Source organism: Lissotriton vulgaris, chromosome 6, assembly GCF_964263255.1.
Source record: "Lissotriton vulgaris chromosome 6, aLisVul1.2, whole genome shotgun sequence".
NCBI classification, from domain to species: domain Eukaryota; kingdom Metazoa; phylum Chordata; class Amphibia; order Caudata; family Salamandridae; genus Lissotriton; species Lissotriton vulgaris.
Genome location: NC_141694.1, coordinates 1,064,025,981 through 1,064,049,708, shown reverse-complemented (window position 1 = coordinate 1,064,049,708; position 23,728 = coordinate 1,064,025,981). Strand labels below are relative to the sequence as shown.

General features: G+C 41.5%; 1 protein-coding gene across 2 annotated transcripts in view; it reads left to right on the top strand.

Moving 5' to 3' along the window:
- FAM120B (family with sequence similarity 120 member B) overlaps window positions 1-13,268 on the top strand; it is a 1,223,188-nt gene extending 1,209,920 nt beyond the window's left edge. For both annotated transcript variants that reach the window (XM_086927133.1, XM_086927134.1), the window contains one exon: window positions 13,001-13,268. In XM_086927133.1, the coding sequence (XP_086783259.1) occupies window positions 13,001-13,013 (13 nt within the window). In that variant the 3' untranslated portion in view covers window positions 13,014-13,268. The remainder of the gene's footprint in view (window positions 1-13,000) is intronic.
- Window positions 13,269-23,728: the final 10,460 nt, after the last annotated feature.

Below are 23,728 nucleotides of genomic sequence, written 5' to 3'. Positions count from 1 at the left end.
CACATCCCGAAACTATCGGGTGACCTAGAGGAGCAGTTGCATTTTTATCCATCTTTGGAAGGAAGTAAATTACAGGTGTCCTTGGGTGTTTTTTAACCAAATATTCATGTTCCTTAGGACCCAGAATGCCTATCTGTAAACCTTCATCCACAACGATTTTGATGTCATTTTGGATTTGATTGACCGGATCAGAGGGAATTTTTCTGTACCATGTTTGGTTGAAGACGTGTTTGCATCCTTCTGCAAGGTAGGCCTCTATGGACCTAACCACTGTTGTTCCGCCTTTATCAGCTGGTTTGAATATTTTGTATTTGTCCTCCTTCAGTTCCTTAATGGCCAGTCTTTGCATCCTCGCCATATTGTTCTTGACAAAGGCGTTTTGATGTTTCAGTTCATTGAGGGATAGAACCGTTTGTTCGAACGCAATAAAGTTCTTCGGGACAGAAGGTTGATTTGTTACGAAAGAACTGAAATCTCTCCAGTGGATAGCTGTTTCTTATCTTTGAAAAATGTATGGAGCCCGATTTGTCTGAACAATTCCATGGCTTCTATTTTGAGGTTTGCCAGGTCTTGTTTCTGACTAGGAATGAATTTAAGCCCAAGTTCTAAGATGGCTTCTTGGTCCCTCGTCAGTATTTTAGTGGATACATTAATTATGGTTGTTGTATTCATGATTTCTAGTATTGGCGCCTCGTGCGCATTTCCCGTGGTTGGGGCTTGTACCGTTCTCTCTTCTGTTCTGGGCCTCCTAAAAAATTGTTGTTGTTTCTTCTTTGCTGGTTGGAGTTTGGTGGTCCTGCACTCTCGTCTGATTCCCCTGTAGACTCCGATGACGACGTTTCTTAAAAAGTTAGAAACTTGCGTCTGGATCTGCCCCGGAATTCTGGAAGGAACCTGCGGGATTCCTCTCTTGTGTAAAAATCTTCCCTTAAATAGGGTTAGACAGTCTCTAGATTAATTGATTTCTTGTCACGTTCAAATTTCGAATTCTTAAAATGTATGGTGTTATCTTTAAACGTGGCAATGTCTTTCTCTATTTTCTCTAAGAGAGTCTTGACCTCAGTGACTGTGTGGTTGTGTTTGATTGATTGTATGAGTTCTACTTCATCAGCTTGTATGCGGCAAAGCCTTTGAGCTGTTTCAATAGAGTGTACCATTAAGTCTCTACTACATTTAGTGCTGATACAACTAAAGCCCTCCTTATATTCTGGGTCTTCAGGTAAAATAACTGGTCTTTACCCGGAGACCCTACGGGATGGTACCCACTTTAGGGTTTTCCAAGAGGAAATAACCGTGTAGTTCGGTTCTAATCAGTTTTTTTTTTAGTCTTATACATTTTTCTGACTCATTCTATGTTTTTGCGGATGTGCTAAGATTTATAGTAGGGAAAAGGGACGGTGCGGAAATGAGTCTCTGAATATGGTCTTCCGAATAAGAGAGAGTGTCCTTCTCAGACATGACCACTGTTTAGAGTAAGCCCGGTGTGGCGAATTCGTGGACCTAAGTCAGTTCCCCATAGTCAGTATTTTGTGGAATACCCACACAGACTGTTGTCCACTCAAAAAAAAATTCAAACAAGGGGAATGGGCTCTAAACTCCACCTAAACTGGGCCTCATAAATAATTACAAACAACAAAAGTGTCTGGGTGGGCATATGTCCTGGAGGCACCTCCTAGTTCTGTGGAAAAAAAACAATTTCAGGCTGCACTTTATAATTGTTGTTGTGCATAAATCTGATGTAAAACTGTGGCAGTGCTTTTCCAATTGCCTATAGTTCTGTATACCTGTGCATAATAGGCACCACTTCCTTTACACTTCCATTGTTGCCTTTTAAACGAAGTTATCACATATCAGTAATTGTTCTGGCCTATACTTGTACATGGCTGAGAAAATGTGTTTTCTTGTTTGCATACCATTGCATAAAATGCCAGCACAAATATTTTTGTGTCCTGTCCACCCCCACCCAAAAAAAATAACTTGTCAGCAGGCACCAGATGGTTTTTCACAACCATTTTTTTCTCCGCTACGAAATGCCGCTGATGACACAGCAAAGAGTACTTTTTCCACTCAAAGGGCCAGTCGCTGCCCGAGCGGTGATTGCAAGTACGAGTATGCATTTTTTCCCCGGCAACCAGAGTTATGCTGCTGTTTAACAAGGAAAAAAATACAACATTGACATAGCCAATAGATTTTGTGCAGGCATGATTTATTGGCTGTGTCAATGCTTGTTGAAGTGTGAAACCTACACAGATTGTAAGTGTAAGCCTACAGTTCACCACTTTGTGACTTTCCAGAAATTATTTGTGACACAGCTTCACAGCTAGTGGAGAAGTGTGGCTCACCGGTTAGAGGAGGCAGACCCAGAAGCAGAGGTCGGCCCGGGACCAGGGTTCAATTCCCGACGCGGCAGGGTTTGGAGCCCAAATGTCCACGGACCTGATAATTCTCGCTTCGGTGCCTACTTGAATCAGGGGTTCACGCTCTGCAACTCTGGGCAATAGCTTGCTCAATCTTCACTACGGCCCCCGCGGCGGGATGCCTGGCTTTCACCTTGGGGGTGCCCAGCTGGGCTATCCCACGGGGAAAAACCAGGACGGGTTCCCAAAGCAAGCGCCGAGATACCCTTTGTGGTGATACGTGCGCTATATAAGAAACTACATTACCATTACATACCAGGTGCACTCTGAGGCTGCAGGTAACTTGTGGAGTGTCCAGAGCGGTATGTTTGGGGGAGGGTGTAGGGATATTATATTGTCACAGACAACTCAGGGTTTTACAGACCCACAATTTTCAGAGCAGGAAATACCAAACCTGATTATACTAGATGCTGCCAGGACCCTGAAAAACTCCTACCCCTTAGATGTTCTCTTGGTTCTCCCTGACCCCTACTCAACACCCCAGACATAAACAAACCCCCTCCCCACCTACTGCAGATATTTGCCATTTGCTTATCTCCTGTGGTAACTATCAGTATTAAACCAGTCAGAGAAATCCTGTGCAAAATGACCTGCTAATTCAGGCTCCTGCAGGTTATACAAACTCCGGGAAACTTTACTGGCCATCATTGTTAACTAACAGGAATGTGTTACTTCCAGTCTCGGTACCGGCTTGCGGAGATAATTAAAGGGGAGAAGGTGGAGGGGACTTTTCTCCCTTTTCTCTGAGAACAAGAAAACAGCATGGAAGGCACCCAGAGAAAACTGGCATGGAGGTGATCTGGAGATGTACAGCCAGCACGGTAACTTTCACTGCACCTTATGACCTGCTTGTGTTACACCTCTGTGTGACAGACGTTTTAGGCCTGTCAGCAGTGGATTTACTGGGAGGAAGTTCTTGAAGGCGACACAACATATTTAGCACTTCTTACTGTTTGCATGTGTGTCCCTATATGATGCACAGGGTGCACAGTTTACAGTCTCGGTGCATGCAGGCATGACACTTCTAATACAAATGATTCTTTAGATGTGTTATGCCAGAGTGATGCGCATTACCATCACTCTTGGGACCCGTTACTTGGACTGTACTGACTCCGGTACAGAATTCTACTCTGACGTCAAGATCCATGCTGATTACTGGTTCCCACCACCCCAAAATCAGTACTAGTGCTGGAAGGTGATCCGGTGTTGATGGCCATGTCAGACCCCAAACTGACTTTGGCTTGAGCTCAGTTAATGTTGTGTTACGAAATTACAAAGGTGCAATAGGAAGGACACTTCGCCAGCTAGGTTCTACAAGCCTTTTCATTCTGAGTCCCTTCACAGTACCTCCACCTTGCTGAGGTACTGCTTTAACATATATTCTAAGTTGCAAAATCTGTGGTCAGAAGTATCCATCAGGAGAACAAGTTACTTACCTTCTGTAAAGTTCTTCCTGGTGGATACTCTTATCTAACTGCAGATTCCTCACTGTCCTCTCACCTCCTTGTTCTGTGGAGTGACCTTGTTAACATCTAAAAGGTCCCAAGTTAGTACTCAGCACACTGCCACCAACAATTGTTCATACTCCGCGTCTGAGTCCATGGAAAGTGAAAAAATAAGAAACTGATGTCAGCTTTCCAGGATGGCACTTGTATGCAGGTCACTGATGTCAGCATTCCAGGATGGCACTTTTATGCAGCTCTGGTTTGTTACCTCTGAGGCACCATGGATCCACGCACCACTTTTTAGCAGCATATGGAGGAACTGCTAGGAAAAATCTCCTGAGCAAGTCTGGTGCCTGAGGAATATTTTAAGGTGAGGAATCTGCAGTTAAAAAGAATATCAACCAGAAGAAGTGTTACCGAAGATAAGTAACTTGTGTCTATGAAAGTCTGATCTGTGTGGAGAGGCATATGGGAGCTGGAATTATGTCATGTCATATTGTTATATTTCCTCTTTAATTAACCAACAAATATTTCTCCTACCTCCATGGGCACCAGTGCTCATGTAGGTTACAACAGTTGTTGTGTAGAGATTCTTCTTTATCATTAATTCCAATTCAGGGTTCATGACCTGATGAAAGACATTTTCTGTTCGAGGCATATGAGCTGCAGATTCTACACTTTGCATTAGATCGCCACCTGGTGTTGGACTCGGATGACTGCATGTTGTTGTCGTCTTGAAAGAAGTCTTTTGTAGTCACGAGATAGGTGAATCCTCCCTTGGACGATAGTGCACATGGGCATCGGCTCCATCCTTAGATTGTTTTTTTCCGCCACTGGGTTCAGATGAAATTTTTCCGTTCCGGTTCAAAATCTACTTTTCAAGTACTTCGACGCGTAAAAACTTATTCAAACTTCACCTAACTACTTTCGATATCGACAAACATCATCTTGACTCCGTGAGCTCAATTCCAGTCTTCGACGCGGGCCGTTGGGCCTATCCACGCCGTAAGGCCTACACCTCATGGAAAGGACGCCATTCAAAAGATGCCCCAAGTGTGGAGCAAAGTTTCCACACAGTGACCACCACGAGGTCTGTAACCTGTGCTTATTGCCAGAACATGACGACTCCAGCTGTACAGCCTGTGCGTCCTTTCGATCCAAGAAGACCATTCGAGATCAGAGGGCCCGTCGACATGACATGCAGAGATCAGCTCCGGAACTGGTGGATATCTTCAACGAAGAGGTTCCGCTCGTTCCCGAAGAGGATTCAGATGATCTCCAAATCGTCGTATCAGAGGCAGATGACTCAGATGACTCCATACCATTGGGTCAGCGCGTGAGTACTACTGCCCCTGCCCCATATATAGCACCCAAATCGAAGGCAAAGGTCAACACTCCGCCTCCGGGGCCCAGTTGCGACCGAAAAACCACTTCGAAAGCCCCGCCATCGAGCCCGGCTCCAATGAAAATACTCCAGCCTTCCGGTAGCTCTTTACCGAGCAAGCTGCATGTGTCAATCCCACCACCTCCCGCGGCACCGAAACCGAAAGAAGTCTCGGCTCCGAAACCATCGACTTCTAAAGACAAACCTATGAAGCCAGCGTCCGACGCCTCGAAGCCGACGACACCAACTTCTACTCCGAAGCCATCATCTTCGGTACCTAAACCTACAAGGCCTGATTCCGATGCGCCTAAGCCCTCAAAACAGCCTACGACTCCGAAAACAACACCTTTGATGCCGAAATCTACACCAAAGGACATAGTAATAACTCTTAAGGCTAAAGACAAGCAGCAACCACGCTCGGAACCGAAAAAATCAACGCCGGTAAAGGTTCTGCAATCAGAAGAAATTTTTCAACCTCATCCTCTACAAAAGAAGATCTACATTGACCCTAAAACAGGTGCTGTATCCACTACACCACACAGGAAGAGGAAATTAGACACAGCACCTGCAGTGCCTGTCAAGAAAAAGGACTCTGCCACATCTCCTATGCACCCTTCTTCTCCTATACTTCCTTCTCCTTCATTTCCTGTTCCTCCTAACAATTCACCTCACATTTCTTCTTAACACTCTCCTCTTCATTCTTCACATTCACCTCAAAATGATGATGAGTATAGCCTAGGGGGAGGGGTAGACCTAGATGAGCCTTTCCCATACCCTATTGATGATCCAGACTGGGAGTACCCAAACCCACAAGATGTGCGAGATATTCCTGACCCACAGTCATATCCATCAAAGCCTTCTGCCCCAAAAGATAATATTAGTTTTGGGCACTTTCTGAATAGGGCTGCCATTTACCATGGGGTCACTATGCATTCAGATGAGGCAGAGGAAGATTTTTTGTTGGATACTTTTGAACAATCGCAAAGGTCTGTTCAAATTCTTCCTATGATTAAAGGGACATCAAACATACTCTAGAGGTATTTAAAGATCCTGTACGTGCTAGGATCCTAAACCCTAGAAGTGAAAAAAGTACAGGCCTGCTCCTGGGGATCCAGCCTACATTAAAGGACAACTACCCTTAGATTCCCTAGTTGTCTCAAATGCTAGAAAAAGGGCAAACTCACAGACGTCAGGTGAAGCACCTTCCCCCGATAAAGAGTCTAAGGTGATAGATGCTGCAGGCAAGAGAATAGCTGCACAAGCTACCAATACATGGCGTATAGCTAACAAACAAGCCCTCCTTGCAAGATACGACAGGGCTCATTATGACCAGTTAGAAACACTACTACAACATTTACCTGACCAATATAAGGCGCAGGCAAACAACCTTATACAAGAAGGCAAATTAATTTCAAATGCCTCAATCAAGTGTGCACTTGATGTAGCAGACACTGCATCTAGAGCTGTAAACACTAGTATCCTACTTAGACGTCATGCGTGGCTACGCATTTCAGGATTTAAGCAGGAAGTGCAAACTACCATCTTAAAACAGCCATTTAACAAACATCAATTGTTTGGACCAGAGGTAGACACAGCACTTGAGAAAATGAAAAAAGATACAGATACAGCCAAATCTATGGGAGCTTTGCAGTCCACACAAGCTAGAGGCTCCTTTCGTCGCTCCTTCTATAGAGGAGGCTCCAAGCAAACTGGGGCAGACAATACAGCTTCCTTCAAGTCCAATACACAAACATCCTCTAGTAAAGGATATTTTAGAGGAGGCTATAGAGGCAACAACAACAAGGGAAGAGGTTGGGGTAAGAACAGTAATTGAACCTCTTCCACCACAAAAGTGACTTCCCTCTGTTCCCCCAACAGCATTCCACTCCTGTGGGGGGCAGATGAACACAGTTCCTACCTGTCTGGAATTCCATCACAACAGACAGGTGGGTAAGACAAATTATCCAGTATGGTTACTGCCTCGAACTTACAGCTACCCCTCCACACATACCACCCAGGCAGCGTCCAATATCTGCAGAACACCTTACTCTGCTCAAGAAGTAGTCCTATCACTTCTTCAAAAGGATGCTATAGAAAAAGTTCCTTTACAACATCAAGAAACAGGGGTTTACTCACTGTATTTTCTAATACCCAAAAAGGACGGGACACTAAGACCAATTCTCGACCTCAGACCCCTCGATCATTATATACAATCAGATAATTTTCATTATCACTTTACAACAAGTGCTCCCATTGCAGCAACAGGACGACTTCCTTACAACACTAGATCTAAAGGACGCTACTTCCACATTCCTATACATCCTTCTCACAGGAAGTATCTAAGGTTTGTACTGGAAGGACAGCATTATCAATTCAAAGTCCTTCCATTCGGCGAAACAACTGCACCAAGATTATTCACAAAGTGCCTAGCAGTAGTAGCAGCACATCTCAGAAGACAACAGATACATGTCTTCCCTTATCTAGACGATTGGCTCATAAAAGCCAAGTCATTCAATTAGTGTGTCCAACACACACATCAGACAATTCAAACATTGCACAACTTAGGGTTCACGATCAACTACACCAAGTCGCACCTACAGCCCTCTTATGTACATCAATATTTAGGGGCTACAATAAACACGTCTACAGCTCTAGCGTATCCCAGTCCAGCAAGGATAAAGAGCATTCAAGCCTTAGTCACAAACTTCCAACATCAACACTCTCTCCCAGCCAGAGTGTTCATGAGACTAATAGGCATCTTGCATTTTCATTGTACTATATGCAAGACTGCAAATGCGTCCATTACAGGAATGTCTAGCACAACAGTGGAATCAGGCTCAAGGGCAACTAACAGACCTGGTGTTGATAGACTGCCGCACACATCGCTCTCTGCAGTGATGGAACACCAAAAACGTGACAAAAGGGCGGCCGTTCCTCGAACCTATTCCACAAATAGTACTCACAGCAAACGCATCTCACACAGGATGGGGAGCCCATATCCTACATCATTCAACTCAAGGGCAATGGACCATACAACAAAGATTGTTCCATATCAATCACCTAGAGCTGCTAGCAATATTCTTCGCACTCAAAACATTCCAAGTACAAGTACAAAACAAAGCTGTCTTGATCGGACGGACAACATGACAGTTTTGTACTATATACAAAAACAGGGGGGGACACACTCTCTACAATTGTCCCAGCTTGCACAGAACATTGGCCATTCCACAAAACATATATCTGTTAGCAGAACACCTTCCAGGAGTTCACAATCAGATAGCATATCTGTTAAGTCGACAGACACAACAAATTCACGAATGGGAACTACATCCACAAGTTCTTCAACCATTTTTTCACAGGTGGGGTAATCCAGACATAGATCTGTTCGCCACACACGAAAACGCGAAATGCCCAACCTTCGCCGCCAGGTTTCCACACCCGCTGTCCAAGGGCAATGCGATATGGATGAACTGGTCAGGCAGATTTGCGTATGCTTTTCCGCCACTACCACTAATACCATGCAAGCTTCGGCAACAGTCGCTCAAACTAATTTTAGTAGCTCCCACATGGGCAAGCCAACCGTGGTATACAACTCTGCTAGAACTATCCATAGTTCCACACCAAAAGCTACGTCTCACACCATCCCTGCTAATGCAGAACCATGGAGGCATCAAACATCCAGACCCAAATCAACTGAATCTGGTGATCTGGCTCCTGAAGTCTTAAAGTTTGGTTATCTTAACCTACCACCAGACTGTATGAACATCATTAAAGAGGCCAGGAGACCTACAACTAGAGCTTGCTATGCTGCTAAATGGAAAAGATTTGCCATTTATTGCAACAATAACCAAGTTGATCCCCTGGATGCTTCTATACAAAATATAATTTGCTACCTTCTACATTTACAAAGATGTCACTTGGCATATTCATCCATACGCCTACATCTTGCAGCAATTGCAGCATATTTACAAAATAGACAACATCTGTCTCTTTTTCGAGTGCCTGCTAATAAAGCATTTTTGGAAGGATTAAAAAGAATCATTCCCCCCAGGTTACCACCCTCTCCCGTGTGGAACCTAAACGTTGTTCTTACAAGGCTCAGGGACCGCCTTTTGAACCTCTACACAAATGTGAACTGCAATTCCTCACATGGAAAACAGCTTTCCTTATTGCTATTACCTCTCTTAGGAGAGTAAGTGAGATACAGGCTTTCACGATACAAGAACCATTCTTACAATTACACCGTAACAAGGTGGTTTTAAGAACTAATCCTAAATTCCTTCCAAAAGTCATTACTACTTTTCATTTAAATCAATCTGTAGAGTTACCTGTGTTTTTCCAAAACCCGGACTCTGTAGCAGAAAGAGCTCTACACACATTAGACGTTAAAAGAGCTATTCTTTATTATATAGATAGGACCAAATCCTTTCGTAAAACAAAGCAATTGTTTGTATCTTTCTCTCCACCACATAAAGGCAACCCCATCTCTAAAGCTGGAATTGCAAGGTGGATTGTAAAATGTATACAAATATGCTATCAAAAAGCAAAGCGTACATTAACAGTTCCTCCTAGAGCGCACTCCACACGCAAAGTAGGAGCCTCTATGGCTTTCTTAGGGAACATTCCCCTAGAAGACATCTGCAAGGCAGCAACATGATCTACAACACACACCTTCACTAAACACTACTGTGTTGATGTGCAAGCCCTCTTTCAAACTACTGCAACGGATACAGGTGACCACCGCTAGGGGAGACACTGCTGCACAATCGATGCAAAGTGTAGAATCCGCAGCTCATATGCCTCGAACGGAAAATGCTACTTACCAGTATGCATCTGTTCTTGGCATGTAGAGCTGCAAAGTACTACACGCCCTCCCACCTCCCTGGGACCTGCATCTGTTCCAGTTTTATCTTAATTAGATATACACGCATGGACATCCTTTCTTTACTTCTACTAACTCCATCATTTCCCATCATGGCGAAAAACAATCTAAGGATGGAGCCGATGTGCATGCGCACTATCGTCCAAGGGAGGAGTTACCTATCTCGTGACTACAAAAGACTTCTTCCAAGACGACAACAACATGCAATCATCCGAGCCCAAAACCAGGTGGCGATATAATGCAAAGTGTAGTACTCTGCAGCTCTACATGCCAAGAACAGATGCATACTGGTAGGTAGCATTTTCCTTTTCAGACAAATGAAAATTTCCTCAATAATGCTTAGCTATATTCCACAACTAAGTATTAAATATTCAGAGGGAACTTCTAATATTAAAACAGGAATTACAATCACGGTTCCAATAATGACCATATCGCAAAGATTAAGAAAAGGCAGTCTAGCTTTAAACAAACACCACTTTACATGCTGGCATTCTTAAGATGATAATGCCAAGTTAAGAAGAAAAACAAGAAATAAACACAAAAGTCCAAGTGTGCAACAGGTTGTTAGCTGGAAACTCATGAGTGGCTGACGGCGTTACCCATGGAATGGAGTAATTTGTCAGCTTTGTGCTTCAAACATTTGTTACACAGATAGAACCTACACCTTCTGCGCTCACCGTAAGTTTCAGTGTCAGGAAAACACCAGCCACAAGAGAACAAGAAGTTGTACCCAAGCCCTGTAAACATTATCATTGAAAATACAAAGGATGTCCTTGATTGTTTTTCACAGCACAGGTTTTGTGGAACATGGGCTACACTATGTCTTCGTTTGTCACTTCTAACCCGCAGAGATGCAACTGATGGAATTGTCCTCTTTCCCACTCTTGGTCAGGCCCCCCACAGCATTTACTACGACTAGCTGTATGTCTGTTCTCTTGAATTGCTCCTATGCCACCTCCGTGTACTTGCTATTTTGAATGGAAACACGCACCATTTAGGATCGGTTCTCACTCACTATTGTTTCAAGTGTTTGCTGCAGATCTGACTATGGTGGTAGGTGTCTGCATACTTGCATAACCATGTCTGTTATCACATGTTTTATAAAACACCTGTGTATTTGCAGCCTCACACCTGCAGGAACATGGACTGAGATTTCTCTGCTATACATTTGCAAAATGCAAACAACACTTTCTGTTGGCCACATTGTACTCACACACACTTTACTCATCCTGTCTCCACATATAATACTTAAGCGTCATATTTCTGTGGCCAGTTTTCTATATTTCATTATTTTCTGATTTAAATAATTTGTGTTTGTTTCCCTCACACATAACCATGTAAATCGTAACGACCTTCGGTTCCTCATTTCCTGGTCAATTGCACAATATTTCATATTATTAATTAAAACAGGTGGAGGATGTTTCCGGTAAGAAATATGACGGACACTTAGGGCCACATTACGATGTCGGTCGGAAAGTATTCCAACCGACTCCTTGTTGGAATCGTTTCCAACCAATTCGGGGTTGGCGAGTCTGACCGACCAATTACGATGGTTCCAAACATCGTTCAGTCGGACTCCCATTGACTTCAATGGGAGTCTGTGTTCCAACCGACAACACAGGCTCCCTTTGAAAAAAGGGGTGGGTTCATAAAACCTTGAACCCTGTGGTGGCCCCCCCATGGTGCCTGCCATACTGTGCATGGTTGAAAATAGGGGTCCCATGGGTAACCCACAGACCCCAACTGGAGTTCTCCGGGTGAGGGGGGCCTGCTATGGGCCTTCCAATATGGTTTCCGACAGCCGATCCGTGTCAGACAGACTGAGTCGGGAGGGGATGTCGGAATCCAACAATGTAATCAATCAGTCGGAAACGCGGCCCGTAGAGCTTTACGATTCGGCTCCGACCAACTCGGACTCTCCAAATGCTGTTCAGCACCGATTAGGAATGACGGACTGATTAGTTTGTATCGTAATCAGTCGGTCGGAAATTTTTCCGAGTCAGTCAGAAGCACGGCTTCCAATACGGGTTTGGTCAAACCGAATGCCATTCGGATCCTTTCCGACAGACATCGTAATGAGGCCTTAAGCTCCTAACTGGGCTATAACTAAAAAAACAATGGTCAAACAAGTATGCTGTTAAAAAATGGTAACAATAAGAATGTCCAGGTAGCCGTAGAGTAGGTTACAGAAGAAGATTTATTAAGACTTAGTTACAGTTTATTAAGATGGTAAGTTTCAGGTAAGTAGCTGGTAAGTAAATAGCAGGTAGCCTATAACTTACAGCCCCTACAGGAGCAGCCTCCTTGCTGCTCAGTCTCCACACTCCAACTGACACTCTACACCTCACCAGACACGCAGGCATTCCATCACATCACCAAGCACTCAACGAAGGTATGCCAAACAAAAGAAGAGGAAGGAAAGTCTTTGAATAAGTATAAGTAGCAATCAAGTGGGATTGACAAGAAAGTCAGCTAGTAAAAAGCTGTCAGTTAGCAAGACCTACAAAGGTAGAAATCAAGGGTGCCCATGGAAGCAGAACTCTCTCTGATCGTCCACTATGCCTCTCCCTAATTGATACATTTACTTATGGGCCCACATCTTCAGAGCAAGTTGAAGTGAGAGAGTGGAGGTTAGTAGGTGCACTTCTTTTTATTTCACCCGCTGTCCTGCTTCTAGAAGAGCAGGCATTCCAGGATTCAAAGGAGGAGCTTTTCATTGTAGACTGAATGCCAGGCTAAATTAAACCTGTATTAAACTTGTAATGCAATATGTGTTAAATGATCGAATTCCTCAGTTTACATTAGTACTGAGACTTCTTCTTGCTGCTGAACCAGCAGGTCTGAAACTCATTGAATATATGGTTTGTTGTAGGTGGCCCCAGTAGCTCCTCAGAAGACTGGACCTGAACTAGCCGCAAGATCCTGCCAACTCGAAGAAAAGCAGATTTGGCATTGGTAGCCTTAATGAAGACATTCTCACCCCAACATTATGTTGAAACTGAAAATCCGACCACCCATTTCCAAGCTAATTGCAGAGTTGCCTAATGGAAGAGATGAGAAAAAAAAGTGTTGGTGATGGGCGGGGAGCTTCAAAATTTGATTAGATTAAACCAAGCTGTCTCCATTACTGGTTTCACGTCATCTTATTGTGTCAGAACTTTTTGTATGGAAACTGTTGCCTCTGAGGTTTTCAGTCGAGTTCTTATCCCATGCATATTACCCAGAAAATACAGATGGCCTTTGTCCGCTCATGGGTTCAGTAGGGTCTTACAGGTGTAGGCACATGAAGGACTGGGTGCGAGATGGTTAGACAATATAGAGGTGTCTCATCCTCACTATAAAATGTGGTTCTGTCCTGGCAAAGGATACCCAGGGGGTTTGTAAATTGTGGTTGCGTTTTGGTTGGTAACTCTGTGACAGTATGGTAGTAAAATATTGTAACAATATTGTCCAACAGAAATATTGATTCCTAAATAATGTTCCCAAAAATGTTGCCCAGTTGGCTTTGAAAGTAGATAATCTACGCTAAGTGGCATAATAATTTTGCAAATGAATTTTAAGACAACATATTTATGTCAGGTATTTTTTATAACAATATGTAGATGCATAACTCATAGCAAAAAGCATCATAAGCAGCATAAAACAAGATTAATATTGAGATAACCAGGTTGGAGTACAGGTGTGCCTCAGGCACTAAGTCAGCCATTAACGTACTCGGGCATTAACGTACACTCCTGTACTTGAGGTAGCCGAAATGAAGATATTATTGAAAGGTAATCATGGAGCACCAGGCAGAACCATAATGATTTTTTCTCCTACCTTGTAGGATGTGCCAGCTGCTCTGTTGAAAAACTCATTTATCAGTAGTGGTGTTTTTTTAATAACTGTTGCTGCAACAATGCTCTAGCTGACTCATCTTACCAGCCAAAGCCATATCTCTTCCTTATGCTGGACTCTGATGATCCTGTAGTGTTGTGAGCTAACATTTCATTACAGCTCACAGTAGAACAATCTCATCAACCTGTGACTGTGTGAAGTCATAGAGCCTACAGAAAGTTACTGTTATAGTTACAACAATAGTTGGAAGAAAAAGCTTGTGGAGACTGGTGTTATAAAGCAGAGTTAAGAAATAAAGAGCATGCTTAACTACAATTGAGAGTGACAGAACTGGGTTTTCTATTTCATAATCTTCGGGTGTAATCATTGAATTCCCCTCCCCCCCTCCACCCCCCCCCCATTGGTCGAGTGAACCTTTGTTCATCGTCAAGCTGAAGTGAAAAGGAGCGAACATCAACATCAAACCATGTAAGCAGTTTAATCACCAAATACTTTTGGCACAGTCAATAAAGAGAATTTGTGCGAGTTAAAGGGTTTTATTTTTCAATCTCTTAAGTTTTCATAATTTATTCAATAAATATTATTCTTTTCAGCATCAGAAGTGAATATAATCCACTAATCAATATTTCAATATACGAAAGAATACAACATTTGTAAGTATAACAGATAATTTGGTAATATTACAACAAGCATGTTCCATAAAGGAATTTCCCTAATCTAATTAAATTCAAAAGGAATAGAAATAAGGTGTGTGTTCAGATACCAAATAATGAGTTCTGATGAGAGATTAAATGCTTAAGCATAAAACCTCTGCACATCAATTTAGAGAAAGATCAAACTAGAAAGTATTCTCAGCTATAAATCAGCAGACATCTGATTAAACTGGAATAAGATTAGCCATCTCCCATGAAGAGAGGTATGATCTCAAGAAACTCAGAGATGGGTCTCCAGCAAATGTGAGTGAGAAAAGCTCCCCTTTACTCTAAGAACATGCACTAATATAATCATAGAATATTCTATATGGTAACATGTTTCACTTTCTTTGCTTACAACATCCAATAGGATTTCAGTAAACCCTTGGAGATTGGTAAACTTCAACTGCTAATCTATTAACTTTTACTAAAATACCAGACTCATCACTTCAACACAATGATGAAACTCAACAAAGAACATTGCGACGCATAACCCTATTGATACTCACACTTCCACCACTGCAACCGCTTTCAGAACAGCAAACTTTTTCAGGCTTCAAGCTCAGGCTGTGGACTTAATGGACATAAACAATTTTAAACCTGGGCAAATTATTTCAACTCCTTTCTCTTGTGACATCAACCATCCTCTTGCTACCACTTGAGGGAGCGGGGTTTTCTATATTTTAATCTTCAGGTGTAATCAATAAATAACCCATACCATTGGTCCTATGGACCTTTGTTTGTTGACAAGGAGAAGTCAAAATGAGCGAACATCAAACCATGTAGGCAATAAAATCACTAAAGACTTTTAGTACAGTCAGTAAAGAGAATTTGTGTGTTAAAGGGTTTTATTTTTCAGTTTCTTTAGTTTTCATTAGTTATGCAATAAGTACAAGTCTTTTAAGCACAGCATCTGAAATGAATATAATCCAATAATCGATATTTCAATACAAGAAAGAATACAACGTTTGTAAGTATAACATATAATATGGTAATAATACAACATGCATGTCCCATAGAATAAGGTGTCCGTTTAGATACCCAATAGACTTCTGATGGTGATTAAATGCATGAGCATAAAGCCTTGGCACATCAGTTAAGGACAAGATCAAGCTGGAAAGTATTCTCAGCTGTAAATCAGCAGACATCTGATTAAACACGAATAGGCTAATGTAGAAAGTAGACATGTACAAAGATCTTCTTTGGTAGAATATCCAAGGTTTATTTCAAGCTTTAACAAACACCTCATACAGCTTTCTCGTTGCCCTTTAACTCCTTCTGTTTGAACCCATACATTCTAAGAACCCTACAGTTCCCATGCAAGTGAGAATCCAGAGCTCATGCTGATATCCCATAATTTCACATTCTACTAACTCCATCTACAGGATACCACAGCTAAGCAATCTCCCATGATGATAGGTATGATCTCAAGAAACTCAGAGATGGGTCTCCAGCAAATGTAAGTTAGAAAAGTCCCCCTTTACTCTAAGAACATGTACTAATATAAATACAGAATATTCTAGATGGTAACATGTTTCACTTTCTTTGTTTACAACATCCAATAGGATTTCAGTAAACCCTTGGAAATGTATAAACTGCACAGTCTCTCATGTCCTCACAGTGGACCACAGGCACAAGTCCTTGAGAAGATACTTAGTCCACATTTAGCGGTTCAGACAGCTCTTCCCATGAATCATCGTTCCTGCTGTCTCCTCTCCTCCCGGTGTGACCCTCATTATCAGTTGTCTAGTACAAAACAAATGCCTATTCAATAACTAACAGAAAGCTTCTGGAAAAGTACAGTATATACAGCAAAAGAGAAAAACATCCAGTGCAAAACAGCTCAATGTGAAAAACAGTGCTACTGAATTAGTTTGCAGTTAATGTGGCATCCGCAGATAAGTTAACTTAAATCAGCACGTTATTATTTCTTATATATGTTCACATTGTCTAAGTGTGATTACCTATTACAAATTACCTTCAAATGTATGTGTTATTTAACATAAACTTTTGCGTCCCCATTAGCTTGTTTGCTGGGTGTAGTGGCTAGACCTAAGGGCATGAAGTGTCCTTAAAAGCTTACTCAGCTGGCCCTTCTGATCGCAAAGAGGAGAGTGGCTATCGGATGGCTGGGGCCTGGGAGGCCACACCTGGAGCAAGGGCTGAAAGACTTAATGGAATGGGGCAACAGAGGAACAACATATGTGATTAGAGGGCATGGATGAGCGTACAGCAGCATAGTTTATGGTATAGGTACAGCTACTTGAACGTTTCACAGATGAGGGTGACTCCAGTTCAGTTTCCCCTACAGATGTTGAAGGGTGATGCAGCAGCTGCAAATATGCTTGCATAATTTTAATGACGACCAAATGAGTACTGTCTTCCTATGATGTAAAAAGACTTTTACTTTTTGGCTTGGTTCATGTAATGCTGTATGCTTGCTTCATTAGGGATTTCTGTACTTATGGCTCAGCTGACAAAAGATATGTAATTTCCTCATAGGAGTTCTAGTGCTCCTGTTACTCTACCTTCCTATGACATAGACTCGAACCATAGCACTGTGTGTTTGTTTATGGCAATGTGTTTTTTTACATTTGTTTATCATGAGAAAACGAATAAAATACAGTTATAAAAGAAAACCATAAACGTTTGCACTTGTCTGTTATATGTGTGTTTATATGCAATATGAAGAAATTTGCTGGATCAGTCCCCCCCTCTGATGGTTAAATAACCATCACAATTTCCCACAAATATATTGCTACGGTGCACCTTTCCTCTTTGCTTTGTCACCTGTTTTTATTTCTGAGTTTCAACCTATTGTATATCCTATTCTTTCTTTCTTCCATTTCTAATCCTTCTTTCTTTAGTTTTTCTCTTTCTTTATTGTGGAATAACATCAAAACCCTTTTTATAAAGCATATGAGCATATTGAACAAATGACAATGGTCGATACAGGTTTTAATATGACTCTAAAAAGTCCTCGTCCTACAGTTACAAACCAATTGTTGATGGCAGATGCTCCCTTACCTAAAGTTTCTTACACACTAGTAGTCTCTAAAGATTCTAATTCAGGTTTCAGATCAGAAATGTTGTTTGCAAATTATTCAATCATTTTATTTTCAGATATGTATGAACAACAATGCTAAAACTTCAAAATGTTACAGACTCTGCCAATAATAAGTCTAAAGCTGATCAGTCTTGCAAAACCATTGATCTAATAGCTACTAATTATGTGTTTACTGCTAGCAAAGCACAAGATGTATTAATAGCCAGTTGATCTTCTACAGTAGATACCTTTCTAATTTTCTTGTCATTTGGAATTCTTCCTCCTGATGGAATGATTGCTTCAAAAATATCTCCTACCAATTGTGTCTCATCATTGAGACTACATTTTTCTGTCAGATGTGGTCATGGTTGAAGCATCTATACTATTTACATGATAGATTTTGGGAAACAATAACTCTAAATAGCAAATTCCTTCCCATTAAGCGGGTAACTGAAAATATGCGTCCTGTCCGCAGACATATAAAACTCCAAGAATAGCTGCCTCCTCTTTCGTTAATATTTGAACAGGCCCTCCAACAACTTCAAATGTGTGTTCACAGCTGCTTATCACAATGTGTCATTTTCTAAACTGATTTCTCGTTTTGTAAATGCATAGTTTCCCATTTTTGTCGTCTATCTTATTTTAATTTTGGATATATCATTTCTTCTGGTATTATTATCTCTTTCTTCCAAACATTCATTAAAACAGCTTCTTGTTTTGCCTTGTAAAACATGTGAGCTCTCCTTTCTTATAATGCCAGTATAATGGTTCCTTTCTTATGCCTTGAAAGTGTCTATAACTGTAGGGGACCTAAAGAAATACCATGCAACTTCCATATCTGTCGCTTGTGGACGATGGTTAATTCTTTTCTGAAGGGAAACTTTAGAAATGATCATGTCATAATTAGAAAAATATTATTCAGAACTTTCTTTGTCTATAAAATAAACTAAGCAATATACTACATATAACTGCATATGAAAGTGGGATTTGGTGATATATCACACCTTCTGTGGCTAAGGAAAGTGTGACTGTGCAAACATAGCAATCCTTAGTGTCTAAAGGTTGGGTGTATTCCTGAACTAATTTAGAATAAACATTTGTGTGAAATTGTCTTTTGAGACATGTATAAATGAAACTTTTAGTTTCTTCTCATCTATTGTATGTGCAGGTGATGCAGGTGTAGATCTAAATGTTGGTCTCTGGGATAAAACTCATTTCAAGTAGAAGAACTATAAATGCTAGCACAACAACTAGTAATGTGACAATAATCACTATTCCACACTTAGCCCTGGTAAGGACATGCATGTTTGTCTACAGTCAGACCTTTAATAGAATATAGTAGCAGGCAGCCTCAATAATTTGCTTACAATTGTACTTGTGCAAAGTGAGCAAAATGTTCAATGATTAGCTTACTGTTATTTCATTCAGCTTATGTACAAGAGTCTTCATTGGGCATCCCTAGTCCTGCTCCATCTCCTTCTGTGTGTTTCCTCTACTCTTCAACTGCAGCCCTGACCCTAACAATTTCTACTTAACTTTTTTTACCTGCTTGTTAGAAAACATTTGTCCTGATCATTTATCACAGTCTCTTATAGTTTGATTTAGACACAGTTCATCATTTGTTGTATCAGAACTTCCAATTGTGAATTCACTATATAGTGCTTGTCAAGTCTTGTTTGTAATACTGTTTCAGGAATCTCAAATTAAATACTGTCTTAGTGTGGCATATCATGTAGGTTCAAATGATTCCGATCTCAGTTCATTAGGATTTTGATCTGCTGCATTAGGCATGTTCTCTGTGTATTAGGTCAATTCAGGTGCAGAATACCTATGACAAGGTACTCTTGTTCTCTTGGATCTCCTTGGTGTCTGTTGGTCTTCTGATATGCCTATACCACTGGATTCTGTTTCTTCGACGATGGTTTGTGGTATGCATTCAACTGACACACTAAATTTCAATTCACTCTCTCTATTTAGCCATTCCGATTTCCACTGGGTTCTTTCTCGTCTCACACTTGTTCCTTCACCAAAACTGTTTGGTTGCTCTGGTGACAATTTAACAGTTCCTCTATTTTCAGCTCTTCAGGGGGTATTTCCACACCACTTTGTGAGATTTCAGGAAATTGTACACCACTGTGGTCCTTCAGGACGTATGGACACAGGACCTCTCAGACTTTGCTCAACGAAAACCACTTCCTTAAACGGACACCTCTTTCTGGGTGTGAGAAGCATGCACCCAATTAGGTATCAGAACACAATTCACAGCAATGTTTGTGATCAGGATCACCTGGTAGTGGACTTTCCACCTTGGCTCCAGGCAGGATTTTCTAACATGCTTTTTCATAAAAACCCAATTTCCAGGGTTAAGATTGTGGCATTGCTCCCGATTCAGAATGGAAGTAGCCCCTCCAACCTGGTGAGAAACAGAACACACCACACCAGCTTATTCTTTGCAGTAGTCGAGTGTCATATCATCTGTGATGTTCAAAAGCGCATTTGCTGGCACAGCAGGCCGTCGCATAGCCCATCCGATAAGTATCTTGTGGGGCTATAATCTGGTCCTCCTGTTTGGAGTGCTTCAAAGACTCATCAATAATAATGGCAAAGCATCTGGCCAGTTCAATGAGGTAGATGCGTAGACTTTGGTTAAACGGTTATTTCAGCGTCCCATTTAGCTGTTCAGCTATCCCCAACGCTTCAGGACAATCGCTACAATGCAATCTCTGTTTCACTTGAAGGTACACACACAGCATTCTAAGGACCTCATTGTTAAAATTGGTACCTCTGTTTGGACTACTGAGAAACTGGAAATCTGAACCATGGAATGTGTTCTCGTAACAGCAGTTTGGCTACAGTGAGATTGCCATTTCCCCATGTTGTGTAGACTTTCACCTATCGAGAAAATATGCACACTATAACCAGAATGTATCTCAGCCCCTTGCAAACAGGAATTTAGATAACATCCAACTGCATCCTGTTAAAGGATCCTCCTGATCTTCCAATGTGGCTTAATGCTATAGGGCTTCCCCTCTCTACATTCATTGACTGACATGCCACACACCAATTGCATAACTCTTCAGCAAAAACTCTAAATCAAGGATTAAAATGGTTTTGCCTGAACAATATAACCATTTCATCCCCCCCAATGTGTGTAGGGCCATGGAAATGTCTTGTCATGTCAAACAGGCTACATGGCAACACTGGTCTTCCATTGGATAAAACCCAAATAGCATTTGCATTTTTAACTCATCCTGATCTGACCTGTCCTTGTTGTTCTGCCTCTTAAACCTCTTCCTGTACTCTTTTGATTTTTTCCCAAGTATCACCTACTGACAACAGCATAGAAAAGGTGATTTTCTCATCAGAAACATTCACATATTCACCATTAAATGTGCATGCCACGATCGCACAATACCATGCAACTTCATCAACATATATATTTCCAACTGTGACATAGTGATTACCACGTCTTTGGACTGCACATTTAACTAAAGCAATTTCTTGTGACAATTGTAAACACACATATTCTCAATTTTGTATAGGTAATCCAGATGATGTCATGAATCTCCTCTGTGACTACAATGCCTGAAGCCATGGACCACACCAAGGTCATCCTGACTATCTCTAACTATAGCCACTCTCAATTGGGCTGAAAGATTACATGATTGTGTAAGGGCAATTCATTCCACCACTTGTGCAGAGGTAACACCTTGAAGCCAAGAGGCTTCCATCACTTCCTGAATTCTACAAAAAGCATAAGCTGCTCTCAAAGGCCCCTCATTATCGCTCAGACATGAGCCGTCCACAAACAAAAATTACAGTTGGGCAAGTTGAGAGGTTCGTCTTTAATGTCTGGTCTTGGCTTGGTGCATAAATCCGTTACATCAAGGCAGTCCTATTCACCCTCATCTCCATCAATTTCCTTTTTGGGCAATGGTAACAATGTAGCTGAACTGAGTGTTTGACGTCTTTTTAGAATCACATTCTCAGCCACAAGAATCAGTTGCTTATATTTCAAATACTGTGTTTGGTATGAGTGAGCAATATTTTGACTGATAGAGGGACCATCACTGTAAGAGCCATCACTATGCGTTCACTTTTCTCAATACTGACACCACCCACTGCAACCACCTTAAGGCAGACGAGCAGTCCAGCGAAACCAGTGTCAAGAGTAGTCGAAAAATATTCCACAGGTTTTCGGGAATCTCCAAGTTACTGAGATGGCACTGAGAGAGCAAAGCCCTCCCTCTCCCTGCAAACCAATGTAAACATTTTACTGTAATCAGGCCATTCCCAGTGCCGGGGTACAACAGAGACTTTCTCTCAGCCCTAGGAATGCTTTCAAGCAATCGTTGTCTATGGAAGTGGGTCGGGCACATACTTGTGCTTCAGCCTCAGTAAAAGCTTGGCCACTGTCTACAGTAGCCCACCATTCCCAAGAACTTCTAACTTCTAAATGCTAAACAAACAAAAGTGGCTAGGGGACCCGTTTGTCTCACAAATCATGTGTTTCTTTGAGTACCTGATTAAACATCAAACAAAGAGTTGCCCATCTCAAGAAATGGTTCGCCACCAATTTGAACCACAAATAATTAAACATTTTTTTTCAAAACTCTGAGAGGCAAATAACACAACATTGTTATGTTGTTCTTTTCACATGTACCTTTAAGACTCGTGCTACCTATTATAGAATGCATGAGGTCAGGTTTAGAATGGAGTATTGCTGCATTCTTGCTGGGTGTCAGTTATGCTGGAGTGGTCCTTGGACTAGCTACTTCCCTGGCACTCACCTGTATAGCTTGTGCTTTATCTCCAATAAAGCTAATTCCTCATATTCTGCCTACGCTCCTTCTTTACAATTGGCGACGATGGAAAACGGATTGGGACCCGTATAAGAAGAAATTTTCGCGTATTTTGGTTATTTACGATTTTGAAGTATTTGACCATAAAAAGTCGTGAAAATCCTGAGAACATTTGTCTACGTTGAAAAGATTGCAGTTGGAAACGCCGGTGCATCGTGATTAAGGTACATTGGATTTACTTACTTCCCTTTTGGATCTGGCCGGTCGCTTGGTGTCCGTTGGAGATTTCTCTCAGCTGCATTTTTCCAGTGGAGAGTGAGATTCGGCACGAGCTGCGCTCAAGTGATAGCGCGAGAAGCGGAAGTCAGCTTAGAACACCGGATGATCCTGCAATTAGAGGAAAGAACCTACGCGAGGTCACGCAACGTGACCTTACGTGGAGGAAATTTTGAGTTTTCTTTTCCACCGGAGCAACGCGATTGAGGAGAAGCTTCGTGGGGAGTTAATATGACCGGAGCAACGCGTTGAGGAGAATTCTTAGGGTGATTTAAAATAAAAAATCTTTATTTTTTTTAATCGATTTTCTTTATTTCCTATATTGTTCTTGTGGATTATTAGCAGAATGTGACTTGGTGGAAAAACATTTTAAAGACATTGGTACATATTATCTATACAGGTGAGGTAGTCGGGGAGGAGCATATTAACATTTTAGTATTTTCTCTCAACTTTGTAAAGAGGGAAGTTTAATGTTCTACTTTTAAACAAAGTATCTTGTGTTATGGACCAGGGTGACACCAGTGAAGCCAGTGGAAATACTAGTGTAGAAATGGCTCAACAGAATTTCACAATAAATGCTCCTGAACCTTTTTGGGCAACTGGTACGAAGCCAGTTATTAAATGGATCGAATGGAAAGAGTATTTTGTTAACTATATCGAAGCAATTGACGAAGGTAAAAAGATGAAACCTGAGCAAAAGAAAATAATTTTATTACATTCATTGGGCCCAATTGGTTTAAAAACTCATTCATGTATGAGCAAAGTGGAAGACTCGAATTTAGATGTTTTTGAGAACTGCGTTAAAGACATGGATAAATATTTCGCACCCAAAGTATGTATTGGTGTGACGAGACATAAATTCTTTCAAAGGAAGTAGACAAAACAAGAGACTGTTGATGACTGGCTAGACGACTTGAAAAAACTGGCTATTGACTGCAATTTCAGAG